At 47.2% G+C, this 15627-nt stretch overlaps 1 protein-coding gene and 1 non-coding gene across 3 annotated transcripts; both read right to left on the bottom strand.

Moving 5' to 3' along the window:
- Positions 1–1480: 1480 nt before the first annotated feature.
- LOC117042138 lies at positions 1481–10577 on the bottom strand. Of its 2 annotated transcripts, none has more exons than XM_033141630.1 (2): positions 10474–10577; positions 1481–2518 (listed from the first exon to the last, which is right to left on the bottom strand). In XM_033141630.1, exon 2 carries the CDS (start codon positions 2502–2504, stop codon positions 1572–1574), a length of 933 nt encoding a protein of 310 aa, XP_032997521.1. In that variant the 5' UTR covers positions 2505–2518; positions 10474–10577; the 3' UTR covers positions 1481–1571. The 2 variants fall into 2 exon arrangements, with proteins under 2 accessions (XP_032997521.1, XP_032997520.1); XM_033141629.1 differs by lacking the exon at positions 10474–10577 and adding an exon at positions 7087–7213.
- A 3177-nt stretch (positions 10578–13754) lies between these two features.
- Positions 13755–13827, bottom strand: TRNAA-UGC. The gene has a single exon. It is a non-coding gene; the product is annotated as a tRNA-Ala (tRNA).
- Positions 13828–15627: the final 1800 nt, after the last annotated feature.

Genomic DNA, 15627 nt, shown 5'->3' with positions numbered 1-15627 from the left:
TGAGTGTTTCTGTCTTGTGCCCTTGAACTTGGACAAGGCTTGTTGCTTGCCTGGATGGGGAATTGAGAGAGACGTCAGGGACTAACAGGATGCTGGTGGCTGTGCCCTGGGGGAAGGGGGCTGGAATCTGACTCAGAAGAGGGGGTCGGTGATTTGTGGCGAAGTGTACCACCCAGGAGGCAAGAGTTGGAGGCAGGGGAAGCTTCAGAGATGGAGGGTGGAGCACAGAACTGGTCGGAGGAAGAGGAGGAGGAAGCAAGTCAGGCAAGTGGAGGACCAGGTGCTTCCCCACCCTCTCCTGAGCCACTGTGTCCCAGAACCAAGAGGGGATTGAAAAGGGATGAGCAGAGGACGTTGCCACACAGGCGCAGACTCCGGGTGCATGTGCACAGCCCGCCGGGGGAAGGCGCATAAACTGATGGCAGGGGAGTGGTCCCCTGTTGCTGCAACTGCTCCATAGAGCGCGGACCTGGGAAGAACTGCCTAGATTGCTCTGTGCCGGTATAAAGGGATACAGAAGTGACTGTGTTCACAATAAACAATAACTGCCATGTGTGTTCCTTCGGCTGGGAAGCACCCTTGACAAGAGGCGTGTGCGTGTGTGCGTGCGCATGCTCAGACACCGCTGCGAATGAATGAATGAGTGAGTGCTGAAAACAAGATCTTGAATGTTCCTTTGAAGGTGGGGCTTGCTGGCGGCACTGATCAGCTGATTGGCACTGCCAGCAAGCCCCACTGCGATTGGCCACAGTGGGGAGTTCCCCATAGGCGTTCCCCATCACTTTCAGTGATCCCTTTTGAAGTTGCCATGTGATATCATAATGACATTGGGTGACTGACAGGTGGGTGGCTTCACCTGCCTGTCACAAGGGCCTATGAGAGGTTGGAGACTTCCCTGCTTTCTGGTCTTGGAGGAATTCTGCCTTATATATACAGTAGTACCTTGGAAGTCGAACGGAATCCATTCCAGAAGCCCGTTCGACTTCCAAAACGTTTGGAAACCAAGGTGCGGCTTCCGATTGGGTGCAAGAAGCTCCTGCAGCCAATTGGAAGCTGCGGAAGTCATGTCAGACGTTCGGGTTCCAAAGAACTTTCAGAAACAGGAATAATCACTTCCGGTTTTTGATCGTTCGGGAGCCAAAATGTTTGATTCCCAAGGCGTTTGAAAACCTAGGTACAACTGTAAAGTGATTTGCCTGCAGTTTTTCCACAGTCATGCTAATGCAGGGGTAGGCAACCTAAGGCCCGTGGGCCGGATGCAGCCCAATCGCCTTCTCAATCCAGCCCATGGACAGTCTGGGAATCAGCATGTTTTTACATGAGTAGAATGTGTGCTTTTATTTAAAATGCATCTCTGGGTTATTTGTGGGGCATAGGAATTCGTTCATATTTTTTTTCCAAAATATAGTCCGGCCCACCACATGGTCTGAGGGACGGTGGACCGGCCCACGGCTGAAGAAGGTTGTTGACCCCTGTGCTAATGAATACACCCAAGTCAGGGGCAAAGCTTATCACCATGATGCTGCCCTCCATATTTTTATTTTTAGCAAGCGTTTGGTGGAACCGGTCTTTCAAAAAAGTTCTGTTTTATGTGTCTCTTTCTTTTGGAGGACCCTGGCAGCCACCTCCCACCAGCCTCGTTCTACCAACTTGTAGTCAACCCTTCCATACCCATATGTCACTGCGATGAGGTTCTCCCCTTTCCCAGAGATCAGCACAATCTTCTCATTACTGGTCGTAATCAACATTTTGGCATTATCCTGAACGCAACGGGGTTCCTGGGAGAACCGACTAACGGCCTCATCCAGGCAAGACCTTAGCTCCCGCCATTTCTGGAGTTTCAGCCTGTTCTTCACACACAACATGTTCTCCAAGCTTAGCGCCTCCACCCCAGTCTGCAAACGCTCCATGACCACATCCCAGTTGTCTACCTGGACTTCATATTTGGCCTCGCCTTGTTTAAAGAAAACCGAAATCTTATAGATTTCCTGGCCGGAGACAAACCTCACCACCCTCCCACCGCATTCCACCAGCATCTCAGCGTCCTTCTGGATGGTATCGGGCTCCATGCAGAATTTTTCCACTGCTAGGTCAAAGCAGGCCAAAGGAGAAAACCCTTTCCTAAAGGAACCCCAGTTATGTAGATGACTACGGATGCTAAGGATATTACTAAGGCTGAGAGGCTGTGGATTAGAGCACAGACGAGAAAAATAGAGGTCCCAGTTGGGTACAAAGACATTGTAGTGCACTTTGCCTTGATTGTGGAAGACTGTGACTGCGCATGAACCGTCGCCCGAGGTGAACTCCTTCACAGTGCGCCCATCAGAAACGGTGAGATGGGCATTGCTTCTCACACATGACGGCTCCTTCTGGAGGTTCTCCAGTGCGCAGCTGAAACAGGAGAACATTTTGCCGTTGGGCTCTTCCTTGGTCTTGGCCAACAGAATGTCCCTGAACATGAAGTCCGCTGAGAGAGAGGTTAGGATTCCATCAAATGAAGCCATCTTCGTTCAGATCACTGCAGCAGGACAATTAAAAAACAATAATTAATTAAAGGGAACTTAAATGTATGATTCAAGCTTTTCTAGAAATGAAAAGGTACCTATCATTCCCCTTGTTGGTTCCTTTGCTCTCCATTCAACCTGGATAAACAGGCTTTCCAACCAACAGGAGGAGGAGGAGGAGGAGGAGGAGGAGAAGAAGAAGAAGAGGAGGAGGAGGAGGAGGAGTTTGGATTTGATATCCCGCTTTATCACTACCGGAAGGAGTCTCAAAGCAGCTAACATTCTCCTTTCCCTTCCTCCCCCACAACAAACACTCTGTGAGGTGAGTGGGGCTGAGAGACTTCAAAGAAGTATGACTAACCCAAGGTCACCCAGCAGCTGCACGTGGAGGAGCGGAGACGTGAACCCGGTTCACCAGATTATGAGTCTACCGCTCTTAACCCCCACACCACACTGGCTCTCACTGTAGGTCCTTCTGGTGGTTTCCTCCCTGCGAGAAGTGAAGTTACAGGGAACCAGGCAGAGGGCCTTCTCGGTAGTGGCGCCCGCCCTGTAGAACGCCCTCCCATCAGATGTCAAGGAAATAAACAACTATCTGACTTTTAGAAGACACCTGAAGGCAACCCTCTTTAGGGAAGCTTTTAATGTTTGATCTTTTATCGTGTTTTTAATATTATGTTGGGAGTCGCTTAGAGTGGCTGGGGAAACCCAACCAGATGGGCGGGGTATGTATAAATAAATAAATAATTTGAGTAGCTGTCTCACTGAAGGTGCTTCTAGACAAAGATAAAGGACTCTATTTGATTACACCCTTCTGCATTTTCCATTAGCACAGAAGAGTGGAACCTCAGGCCTGGGGAGCCATAGGTCAGTGGCAGAGTATCACCTTTGTGTATCAAAAGTCCCAGGCTCAGTCCCAGGGCTGGGAGAGACCCTGGTGAGCCACTGCCAGTTCGTGTTGATGACATTAGTGAGCCAGCAGTAAACGACACAGAGCAAGTTTGCTCTTTGTTAGCAAAAACAGGATCTGCACAGGAATGTCGGGCCTCATGAACACAGCAACTCATCTCTGGCAGGTCTTGCCCCCCATGAAGCATTTGCCAAGACTGAAGGTCCCTGCCTCTGCCCATCTGCCTAAGTCCCTTCCTCTCCAGGGTTTTCCCCAAGCAATCTGAGACTGTGCCTGCATGAAGCTAACTTCTCCTCTGCCCTTTTCATGCCCCTCTTGGTTCTGGGAGACCAGCGGTGAGGGGAGCTTGTCACAGTGTTGTAAGCCAAAAATAGCTTATCTCCTGAGTTTACGCCAATAAAACTCAGAAACGTGAGGAGATAGGAGTCCAATGTTGTTTATTGCAAAGCAATAGGTTACAGTTGGATCGTTCTGCAAAACTGCAACCCCGTCCGGTGGTCTAGGCAGTGGTATTCATAAAATTCCAAACAAAGCACTTGAATTTTAAACAAACATATACAGTACATCATTACCTCATTTCATGTTTAATACACATGCGCAATAAGCACTGGCAATTTCTGCTCATTAAGTTCTGATTCCCATCGTGTTCTGTTACATTGTGTTAGTGTGCATATTGGGTACCTGTGTTACGTGTAGCCATTTGCACCATGTAGCAACTCATGTTCAAGCTTTCAGCTGTATCTTTGTGATTCACATATTAGCTGTATTTCTGCCCCAATGTTTCATAATGTAACAGGCTGCCACAACTTCTCTATTAGAAGCACACTCAAGGATTTACAGGGGTACACATTATCACATTTATTGTGGCCGCTACCACAACAGCAGGAGGGGTAGATCTCCCCAGTGCTTCTTCACTAGCCTGACTCATCTCTGCCTCTTGGCCACCCTCATCCCACTCTCCTGCTTCCACTTCTGCTTCTGATTCTGGACTCCTCTCTACCACAGACTCTTCCTGCTCACTAAGCCCTGTTGCCTCTTCTTCAGCTTCTGACACCTCCTCCCTCCCAGTCTGCTCCCTCTTCTCCCTCTGACCACTCAGTTGGGGCCACCCACCATTCCATTGTGACCTAACAGTCTGTGGCAGTTGACCAGTGCTCTGACTCACTGTAAGGCTACTTCCTGTGCTCCTATGTAATATACTGTACCCACTGGTTTCCCTCCCTCCGTCCCTCCCTCCATCTATCCTCTATCTATCTATCTATCTATCTATCTATCTATCTATCTATCTATCTATCTATCTATCTATCTATCTCTGGCCTCTGGGACTGTCTCAGGCCACACTCTCTCCTCAGCCACATCCACTGTCCCCAGGCCACTTACCTCAGCCTGCTTTGCACCCTTCCCTGAATGCTTTTGCCCAGCCTTTGAATGAGTCCTTGTACTCTGATGGTGCTTTTTGCCCGCCTGAGTTTTTTTTTTGGGGGGGGGGAGACAGAGAGCGGTTCACATGTATGTGTAGAAATGAGCCGAGCATACTAAGGTAAAAATGAGAACTCGCTGATCTTCCCGCATTTGGCCTGGCCTACCTCAAACATTTGCCCGGAAGGAAATAATACAGCCTTTGGGCTGAAAAACGGCAACCCCCCCCCCCCGCGATTCTATTAAGAAGAGCAGGTGTCAAGCAATGTTTTTTGTAAAATAGACAAGGGTTTTTGTTGTCGCTTTTATTCTGCAAAGAATACTTCTCAGCCTGAATTATGCTGGCATTTATCCTTTGCCCCTCCCTCCCACCTCCCATTGTTTTCTCCCCCACCCCCAGAATTCATATGGTCATCTTCCAGGGCAGCAATCTTTTATATATATTAGTACCATGCAGATGACAATATCATTGGAGGGCAGCTGAGGGGGAGGCAGCGGGCGGAGGCCAGCCCCACGCTGCTTTTTTCGGGTGGGGAGCCACATCATCACTCCCAGGAGAGTCACCGTGGCTCAGGCACACCGCAGATCCAGTGCCACTCGCAGGGTCAACGCACGCCAGTTGCATCCTTCTCAGCCGCCCTCTGGCATTGGGGCAGGGGTGGGGAACCCAGCAGCTCGGCGCCCTGCAAGCACAGCCCTGAGCCGCACTGCTTTGGGGAGTGTCACCTTGGGCTCCAGCATGCTGCCCCCCAAGGTAAGTGCTGCCCAGTTCATCCCGCCCTCACTGCCCCCCCCCACACTTCAACCCTGGGCCATTTGTTTTATTTATTTAATTATTTTTCTTTATTGAAAGTTCAAAAGGTACATAATTATACGTACACTAAGCCTGGTGAGATGTAAATAAAAGAGAGAGAAAGAAAAAGAGAAACAGAACCCGTGTAGAAAGGAAAATAAAGAGGGGCGGGGGAACCCTAAGCTGTATACTTTACAAGGTTGTTATTGCAGTCCACCAGATCTTAGAATATACTTGACCCTGTTATGTTTGTTTTAAAAAGAGCTATCTAAGGCATGTAACTGTTGGAGATGCAACAGGGATGATGCTTCTCTAAAACACATATTTTTCATTGTCCTATACTGAAAGATTTTTGGCAGAAGGTAACAAACTCAGAGGCGTAGGAAGGTCAGGTGGTACCAGGTGTGGAAAATTTCTTGTCACACACCCCATTGATTGATTTTTTTTGCCTGCAAAAATGGTTTTACGTTATTTCATATTTTCTTACAAAGGAATAATAACAAGTAATAATAATAATAAACTTTTATTTATATCCCGCACTCCCTGGCCGAAGTCGGGCTCAGGGCGGCTAACATCAGTTACATAACATAAAAAATCAAACAATAATTAAATTACCTCCTAAAAACATGCTAAAATCAAATTAAAGTCTATGTAGATGGCTTTCCGCAGGGTTAGGGTTGGGAACAGTACGTGCTCCACTGAACTGAAATTTCAGCCTTCAAGACATAGGAAAACGGCCAAGCAAACAGCTATGTTCATGGAGGAGGGTCAAGATATTAACTGATATGCAGGAAATTTCATATATAGCTATATAATCCCTAGTATAGTAAGATAAGACCTTTGGAGCAGGCATTTTTTTTTAAAAAAAAAGTTTTTTTTTCATGAACCGCCCTAGTAGGGCAGTAATTGTTCCTTGATAATTTGTCACCCCCCTCCATGACGGAACTTGGGGTAACCTGCCCCCTCCGCCCCACCTTCCTACGCCCCTGCTAAAACTATCAACAGAACTGTATGGCACAACCTTACATTTACATAGCAAAATATCCTTTTGAATGACATGCCCTGCATATGGAACCTTACAAAAGGACAATACAACTGGACTCTCCATGTCCTTACTATGGCAAAAAGACTGATAACTGATGAATTGGAAAAATAAAAATCTGGCTCCCTTCTACGATTGGATTGAAGACTTATCCAAACTTGCAACATATGAACAACTTGAATATAACCACAGTTGTCATGGACAAATTCAATGATATTTGGAATCCATTCTTACAAATACTGTAAATAGGTTAACCCTGAACATTAAAAAAAAAAAAAAAATTGACTCAGGAGATAGATCTACATTTATTTACTGTTTTTTGTTTTGTTTTGTTTGTTTGTTTGTTTGTTTATCCCTAGATGGCTGAGTCTAAACATCACTAGGATTGAGGAGGCATCAAAGCAAGGCTCCACCTTACCTTAATTCTCTTCTTTGAATCGGAAGATGATCTACAGTCCTTTGTCAGCAGATTTCTTGGTGAGAACTAGGAAGAGGAGAAAATGACGTGTGACTTATGACTGATCTTCAGCCTTGACAATTTAAGGAGCTTGCTTGGTCTCCCACTTGTTTGTCCATTCCCAACAGCAAGGGCTGGCGGACCGGCTGGCTGGGCTCCCTTACCCACTTGCTCGCTTACTCCAAGGCTGCCTCAGCTCCTGGCAAGCAGCACCCCCTGGCCAGTCCCAGAGGCACCATTCCCCTGGGGAGCTTGTAGCCAGGGCTGCTGCAACAAACAGCTGTGCAAGCCTTTGGGAGGCAGAGATGCAAGAGGGCATCAGAGGAGGGAGGGAAGGAAAGAAAGAGAGACAGAGGATGGTATTGCCCGTGGCCCCCCTGACCATCATTCAAGGCACCCCAGGGTGCCATGGCACACTGGTTGAAAACCACTGGCTTAAGGACTCTAATTCTGCCCGGACTCTGAGATCCAGCGCCGAGGGCCTTCTGGCGGTTCCCTCACTGCAAGAAGCAAAGCTACAGGGAACCAGGCAGAGGGCCTTCTCGGTAGTGGCACCCGCCCTGTGGAACACCCTCCCACCAGATGTTAAAGAGAAAACCAACTACCAGACTTTTAGGAGACATCTGAAAGCAGCCCTGTTTAGGGAAGCATTTAATGTTTAATAGATTATTGTGTTTTAACATTCTTTTGGAAGCCGCCCAGAGTGGCTGGGGAGACCCAGCCAGATGGGTGGGGTACAAATAATAAATTATTATTATTATTATTATTATTATTATTATTATTATTATTATTATGTGAGGTTTGGAGCTTTCAGGGTTAAATAAGCTCAACAGTACGCCCCTCCCACAGGGAAGATGTGTCACAACATCCGGGGTATCTGCTGTATACGCGAAGCCTATGTGATTTATGTGACGCACTGTTTATTCTCTGGTCAGTCCTCCTTTCGGTTTGAACCGGAGCAGACATACCACCCGTAAGTCCGGGAGTGTCCGTGATTTATATGCCTGTAAATTAAAGCTTGCTTTACCTGAAACAAGCTAGGCTTGTGGAATTTATTGCTGGCAGGCTCTGAGGCACAAGGCACACATACCGTTGCGCAAGAAGAGGTTTGAAGTTTGAAAAAACTCTGCAAAAGCACTGGAGAAGCAGGAAAACGCAGCAGGAAGTGTTGCTGGACACCACTCCAAGTGCTAAACTGTTTTTGAGGCTTTTCCAGTTTAAAACAAAAGCCCCAACATATTATTATTATTATTATTATTATTATTATTATTATTATTATTAGTGCTAGTTTGGGAAGCAATGCATACAACAGCAGGATGTCATAACCAGGGCCGTCTTACCCATAGGTGCTAGGGGTGTGGGGCACCCGTGCGCCAGGCTCTCAGGGGCACCAGGCCAAGAGTCCGGGGCCCAAGAGTTGAGTCTGGGGAAGAGCCCACCCATCGGCCGGAGCGCCACGGCAGGCTCTTCTGCTTTGGGCAGCTCTGCACTGCGGGTTCGGGGGCAACCGAGCCAGCGAGACGCTGAGGTGGGCGGCCGGCTCTTCCCTCCTGCACGCCTGGGACTGGGCAACTGGGGGGGGCGCTGGGTGGATCTTTGCACCCCGGCACCAAATATGCTTAAGATAGCCCTGGTCATAACAAAGTACAGGATACATATGCATTTGGAATGACGTTGTGTGAACATGGATTATCACCCCCCGCCACCACACTGGAAACACAGTGAGTGGACATTAAACGGGAGTGTAAACAGAGCCTAAGTCACCTGCTTTATGTCCACACCACGGGGCTCACTTTTCTTCACCCTAATTTGGATCCAAATTTGGGTGTGTGTGTGTTTTTTTTTGGGGGGGAAGAAATGCATCAAAGTGCAATGTTTCACAAGAAACTGCAGGATAGGTGCAGATTTTGTGTACATAGCTAACCAAACAAGTTAGCGCTGCCATTTGGCTGACGAACAAAATAGTTCATCGTACTGGTGTGCTGAAACACAGCCCTTATTTTTGTGGGACTACTCCTCCTCTTCCTCCTCCCCCTTCCTCTCCTCCCCCTCCTTTTTCTTCTCTTTCTTTTTCTTCTCCTCTTTCCCCCCTCCTTTCCCCTCCTCCTCCCTCTTCCTCCTCTTCTTATTCTTCCCCCTCTTCTTTTTCTTTTTCTTTTTCTTTTTCTCTTCCTCCTCCTTTTTCTCCTCTTTCTTCTTCCTCCTCCCTCTTTCTCTTCCTCCTCCTCCTCCTCCTCCTCCTCCTCCAATGTATTATTCACTTGCCACATAAGGAATCTGCAAGTGACTTACAAAACTTCGAAAACTTCAAAAGCATCAATCACCACATAAAATCAGGGAAAAGCACAATACATTACAATAAAATCCATACAATAACCTTAAAAAAAAACCCTGCAAGAACTTCAGCAGCAGAGCAGAAACAGATGACAGTAAGATTATCTGACTCCATCAAATACATGGGAGAAGAAATATAGAATCATAGAATCATAGAGTTGGAAGAGACCACAAGGGCCATCCAGTCCAACCCCCTGCCAAGCAGGAAACACCATTATGGCAAAAATATGGTTTTGCCTGGCTCAAGGTAGGGATGGGAGAGGGCAAAGTGGATTCAGTTCTCATGTGACTTCCCTGATTTGCACTTTCTAAAACAATACATGAACCAAAAAAAAACAAAAAAACAGCCATCTTTTGGAATTTGCGCTTTTCTGAATTTTGCAGTGTCGTTCCTCAGCTGAGTAATGTGTGCAAAACTGCATATACTTGAGCGAAGTATGCCTAGAAAAGCATTACTTTGGGGAAAATGCATTGCAGAAAATAACGCTGTGCAAAAAGTGTGTATATTAGGCAAAACTGTGTAGATAAATGTGCATATTAGAAGCAATTCACACTAAAATGCTGGTGGATTTTGAGGAGGACTTTTTTCTTTCTTTCAAGAATTGCAAACTGATGTGAAGAACTGAGGAATGGAGAGGACTGGACTGGGAGAGAATGGACAGGACAGATTTTCCCACCCCTCGAGCCAGGTAGAACTCACTATAGAATCTATATCTGCCACACCGAAGTTTAGAAATGATTTGGAGTGGAGGGGAACGAAGGAAAGGGAGAGGTGTGATGCATGTAGGAGATAACAAAAGGTTAGATTCTGTTTTCCCTACCGATTGGGTTCTTACTCTTAAAATAACAAATTGATTTTATTTTGTTTATAGAAATTAATTTTAGTTTTCACGAAGAGTCGGACACGACTGAACGACTGAACAACAACAAAATAATTTCATTTATAGAAATAACTAACGCCATCCCTATTGGTACCCCAAATGGCTCCCCCCCCCATAAGCCCTTTGCAGGTACCTTTGAGTTTCTCTTCTGGGTGGGAAGGAACGTCAAACAGAGGTGATCAAAGCCCAGGATGCGAAGATTAAGCTCTGTCCTTACTGCTTCTCTGGTGCTGAAAACAGCAATAATAAAAAACCCCTTTGGCGCCTTCCCCCGAGCATGGTCTAAGTTTCGCATTCCCCAAAATGACGTTTCTGTCCAAGATCCAGCACTTGCGAAACACCCACACAAGCCTCTGGCAGTCTACCAGTAAAGGGATGTGCAGAGCAAGAGACGGGGAGAGAAACAGACAGACAGAGTGAGAAAGAGAAAGAGAAAGAGAAAGAGAAAGAGAAAGAGAAAGAGAAAGAGAAAGAGAAAGAGGAGTTTGCGTGGACAGGCGGAGTCCCCCAAACCCCAGGCAACCCCTGAGTGGAATAATGACACAAGACAACATGCTATGGGATTAAAATTGGCCACAACTTTATTAAGATTCAGATGTAGGGAGACCTTGGCTCAGGCATTGGGCGTTTATCCTTCCCAGTCCCCAGCCGGGGATCCGGGAGACTTCAGGGTTATCCAGAATGTGTGGGGATTGGGCTGGCTTTGGAGAACATATGTTCAAGCAGAGAGCCCCCCACTCCATTTGCCGCCGCTGGAGGGGGAGGGCAATGACAACCTCTCGGCGTATGGTCAATGCCTCTCCCCTATACCCCTTTAACGGGAACCCTGGTATCGCAGCCGCAAAGGGGGCGAGGGTCACCACCTCATGCCCCCCCTCCATTTAGGAAGATAGACTAAAGGATTCCGCCCAAGGCCTGAAACTGCCAGAGTTGTGACGAATTGCTACGGGAAAGGCGAAACCTGCCAATGCAGGGAAATTCCTTTCCGACCCTTCAACAGCAGCCCTGACTTGGCAGTGCCTGCGTACCTGTGGAGAAGAGGTTAACCTGCAAAATAAGACTTAATTGTGGGAGTAGAGGGTGGGAGAAACTCTGGAGCCCGACTGCCACTTCCCAGGTAAGCTACACCTTCTATTGTGTGGGCAGGGCGGCCCCTGCCCTTACCTGGCCAGTCCCCTGGCACCGCCTCCCCAGGCGGGATTGGGCGGTTGATTGAGGTAGGCGGAGACCCCAGGTATCCCGCCTGGGGAGGATGAAGCCAGTCCGAACTACCAGGAGCCACACTGGGATCCAGGGGGCCGCGTGCGACCACGCAAAAGTCGCCCCCCATTTGATGTGGGGAGCGGTCATTAAGCAAAGAAGTGGGGTGAAAAGTCAATCATCTTGAGGAATTAAGGCCATTGCAGAGCTAGAATGTGTGAGTCTACAACTCGCACAGACCTCACGCCACTTCCTTCACTCACAACTGCGCACAGCTACCAGCTAGTTCCTCTGGCGGGGGGGACACATCATGCTCATGCTATGACCCTTCCAGGGAAAAAGCCACTGGCAGTGCTGGGTGACGGGATGGGTGCCCCCCCCAAAAAAAGACGTTACTAAATTCTGCCATTGCTATTTCTCTACTTTTCATTTGATGCCTTTCAAAAAAGAAAAAGAAAGATGGAACCTTTTTGGTGAGGTCGCACTTTGCACATGGTCATGGCCAGTGCTTCCCCCCCCCCCAATAAAATGTTTAGGGGTACTCTCATTTTCCTACTCATATTGAAATACTGCCCCTCAGTGAGGCCAAGCTTAGATTCACAAAATGTTTAGGGGTATGCGTCCCCCCAGAAAAGAAGCACTGGTCACGGCTGACTTTCTGCCCTCATTTGAAGAGGCGAAACTGCTTCTTAGCAAAGGGCACTCTGCATACGGACTGCATCTTTTAATAGGGGAAAATGGTGCTGGTACCCACAGTGAAGTTGTTACAGTAAGTGCCACACTTTTAACATTTTTTTTGGGGGGGAAGGTACGTATACTGCGTACCCTTGGGTAACCCCAGAAAAGAATGCACACAATATGCATGTTCAATATGCATGCAACCATCCGCTTATCACCACAAATAATAATAATAATAATAATAATAATAATAATAATAATAATAATAATTTATTATTTGTACCCCACCCATCTGGCTGGATTTCCCCAGCCACTCTGGGCGGCTTCCAACAAAAATAAAATACATTAAAATATCACACATTAAAAGTGAAATATACTCGGAGTCAAGTGTCAATTTCATGCTCTTTATTCTACTCATAGTAGTGATGAATGCAGTTCCCCCAAAACGTTTGCTTTATATACACCAGGCATGTCCAACAGGTAGATCATGATCTACCAGTAGATCACTGGATGTCTGTGGTACATCACCAGTAGATCAGTGGCTGCCCCCAAAGAAGCTGAAAAAACTCCCCTAAAAAAAGCTCAACATCTTTGCCCTGCACCCCTAAAATGACCTGAACCACCAAAAATAGGCCTTTCCTTCCTTTAAAAAAAAAAGCTCAATGTCGCTTTCCTCTTCCCAAAAGAAGCTTAACTACTTTTACATGACCCCCCCCAAAAGGGGGTAGATCACTGCCAGTTTTTAACTCTGTGAGTAGATCACAGTCTCCTGGAAGTTGGCCACCCCTGATATACCCTATTTACACAATGGGCCCCACGTGATTGGCTAATTCCGGGAGACTCCTGTATGCCAATCAGAGTGCGGATTCACTTCCACCTGGAGCTGGATTGGGTGGCTCCTGCGAACCAATCAGACTGCTGCGTTCTGGATCCTATTGTTCTAGGACCAATCAGACTGCTGTATTCTGAATCCTATTGTTCTAGGACCAATCAGACTGCTGCATTTTGGATCCTATTCAACTCAGTACATAACAAAAAGCTTCCCTAAACTTGGAGGTGACTAGAAAAAGGGCAAAAGCAACCTTAAAGGAGTACAGAAAGGGCAAAAATGGAAAGAAAACAGTCTGGCAATCCCATGAGCCTTTGCAGGTGCAGTCTCAGAAGTCATTGCACTGATGGTTGAGGCCTGTGGAGAGTTGGGAGTTTGAGCAAGGAGGTTTGGAGGGAGCGATTACCACCATTCATGCCAGTCTTGCAAGTGCTGCTGGTTTTTTAAAAGGGCTTTTCTAGGGTTTCCAGAGGTTTAGAGGGCGTTTGAAGAACTTTTCAATGGGTGTTCCCAATATACGTGATTTCACTTGAATAAAAGCTGCGTCAGAATGTGGCCCCAGTGTTAAATGGTTGTTGCCTGCAACTGCGGGGAGAGAAACCACAGCTTTTGATAGGAAAATATTTGTTTTTCTTCCATACAAGAAAAAGGGAGTTAAGAAGCCTCTGTGGTGTGCATAGCAAAAGCAATAAAGTGGGGGACTGGTTTGGAGAATGTGGGCATCGATCCCGCTACCTCTCGCATGCAAAGCGAGCGCTCTACCATTTGAGCTAATTCCCCAGTTGCCTGGCTCTGTTGACCCAGAAATACAGAAAAAGAGGCAGATCTCAGAAAGGGATCCAGAATGGGATTCCTGGAGGCTTTGTTGAATGCCTGGCAAAAGGAAGAGGTCATGAGGTTTGCTGGAGAATGTGGGCATCGATCCCACTACCTCTCGCATGCTAAGTGAGCACTCTACCATTTGAGCTAATTCCCCAGTTGCCTGGCTCCATTGGGCCAGACATACAGAAAAAGAGGTAGATCTCAGAAAGGGGTCCAGAAAGGGATTCAGGGAAGCTTTGTTGAAGGTCTGGTAAAAGGAAGAGGTCATGAGGTTTGCTGGAGAATGTGGGCATCGATCCCACTACCTCTCGCATGCTAAGTGAGCACTCTACCATTTGAGCTAATTCCCCAGTTGCCTGGCTCCATTGGGCCAGACATACAGAAAAAGAGGTAGATCTCAGAAAGGGATCCAGAAAGGGATGGGGGGTGTTGTTGTTCATGGGTGTGGTCAGGATTTATGATAGGGGGGAGGCCAAAAAGTTTTTGAGCTTTTTTGGGGGGGGAGATCGCCCCAAAAAGTTGCTGCCCTTTTTTGGGAGATCACAGGTAAAAATCCCCCCCCTCAAAAGAGGACACTACAGGGGGCAGGCTTCTGCTGGAGAGGGACAGAAGCTCAGTTAATTGAGTATTTTTAATGCTTTTCTATACTTTTTTTAAAAAGTATTTTTATTAAAGATTTTCTTGATTTACAAAAGTATGTGCAATGTCTCTCTCTCATATTTCCCCCCCCCATGTGACATTTTTGCAAATCTGTTTCATTTGTTGAGACATTAGGAAGAAAAGGGGGAAAGAGGCGGAGGGGGGAGAGATGGGTGGGGGTGGGGGTCAGGTGACAGTGTTTCTATTTTACTTAATATATGTAGGGTTTGACGTCAGCGTTGCTTGTGCAGGTTCTCTGTTGTTCGCTTGTGTTCCTTTGGTGGTGAGAGAGGTTGGGGTTGGCCTGGTGTGGTTGTTCATTTGTGTTTGGCTGTGGTGGTCTTTGTTTTCATGTGTGAATGGGGTGGGTGGGTGGGTGTTTAGGATCAGGTTAGCCATACTGATTTGTATGCTCTTGGTGGATTTTTGTCATTGTCTTGTTGGGCTGTGTATGGGAGCCATACCAGGGTGAAGGCGTCTTCTTCTGTTTGTCCCTGTGTCAGTTTCAGCTTATTGGTAAATTTTTCTAGTAAGGCTGTTTCCCATACTATTTGGCACCATTGGTCCATGCTTAACTCCTGACAGGTCTCTTCAGTGTCTGGTTATGGTGTTTCTGGCTGCTGAAAGTAGGTGGGTTATGAGTCCTTTGTGGTGTAAGTGGGCATTATTGTCTTGGAAGATGTTTAGTAAGGCCAATTCTGGGCTGATTTCTTTGAGGTATGTTGTTGGCATCCATCCGTCTCAGGAGACAATGGAGAAGTGCGCCATTGGGGGGTGACATCAAGCTGTTGAATGGATGCAGACCTGTTGGGGCTGTAGGGACCAATACAGGAGAGACAGGCATCTGGTTGTACTGCACCATGGCATTTCTTCTCTCTGTACTCCTCCCAGAGGTCATTCCTCCTCTGGTCGCTGCTGTGAATACACGACCTGTCTGTCTCCAGGCACTGCGGTCATATGCAAGGGATTCCCACATGGCAGCATTGATGTCTTTGTCCATGGAGGGTTTTTTTGGCAGGGATCCTGGAGTGGCTTGCCAGTTCCTGCTCCAGGTGGAACACGTTTAGTCAAAATTCTCCAATATGACGTGTCCATCTTGGGTGGCCCTGCACGGCATAA

This window comes from Lacerta agilis, chromosome 2, assembly GCF_009819535.1.
Source record: "Lacerta agilis isolate rLacAgi1 chromosome 2, rLacAgi1.pri, whole genome shotgun sequence".
NCBI lineage: Eukaryota > Metazoa > Chordata > Lepidosauria > Squamata > Lacertidae > Lacerta > Lacerta agilis.
The sequence above is the reverse complement of the archived record's forward strand: the minus strand, read 5'-3'. Positions and strand labels throughout refer to the sequence as shown.

What these genes read in the sequence shown, in the direction of transcription:
- LOC117042138 (XM_033141630.1), bottom strand. Translation starts at nt 2,504, where the DNA reads ATGGCTTCATTTGATGGAATCCTAACCTCTCTCTCAGCGGACTTCATG.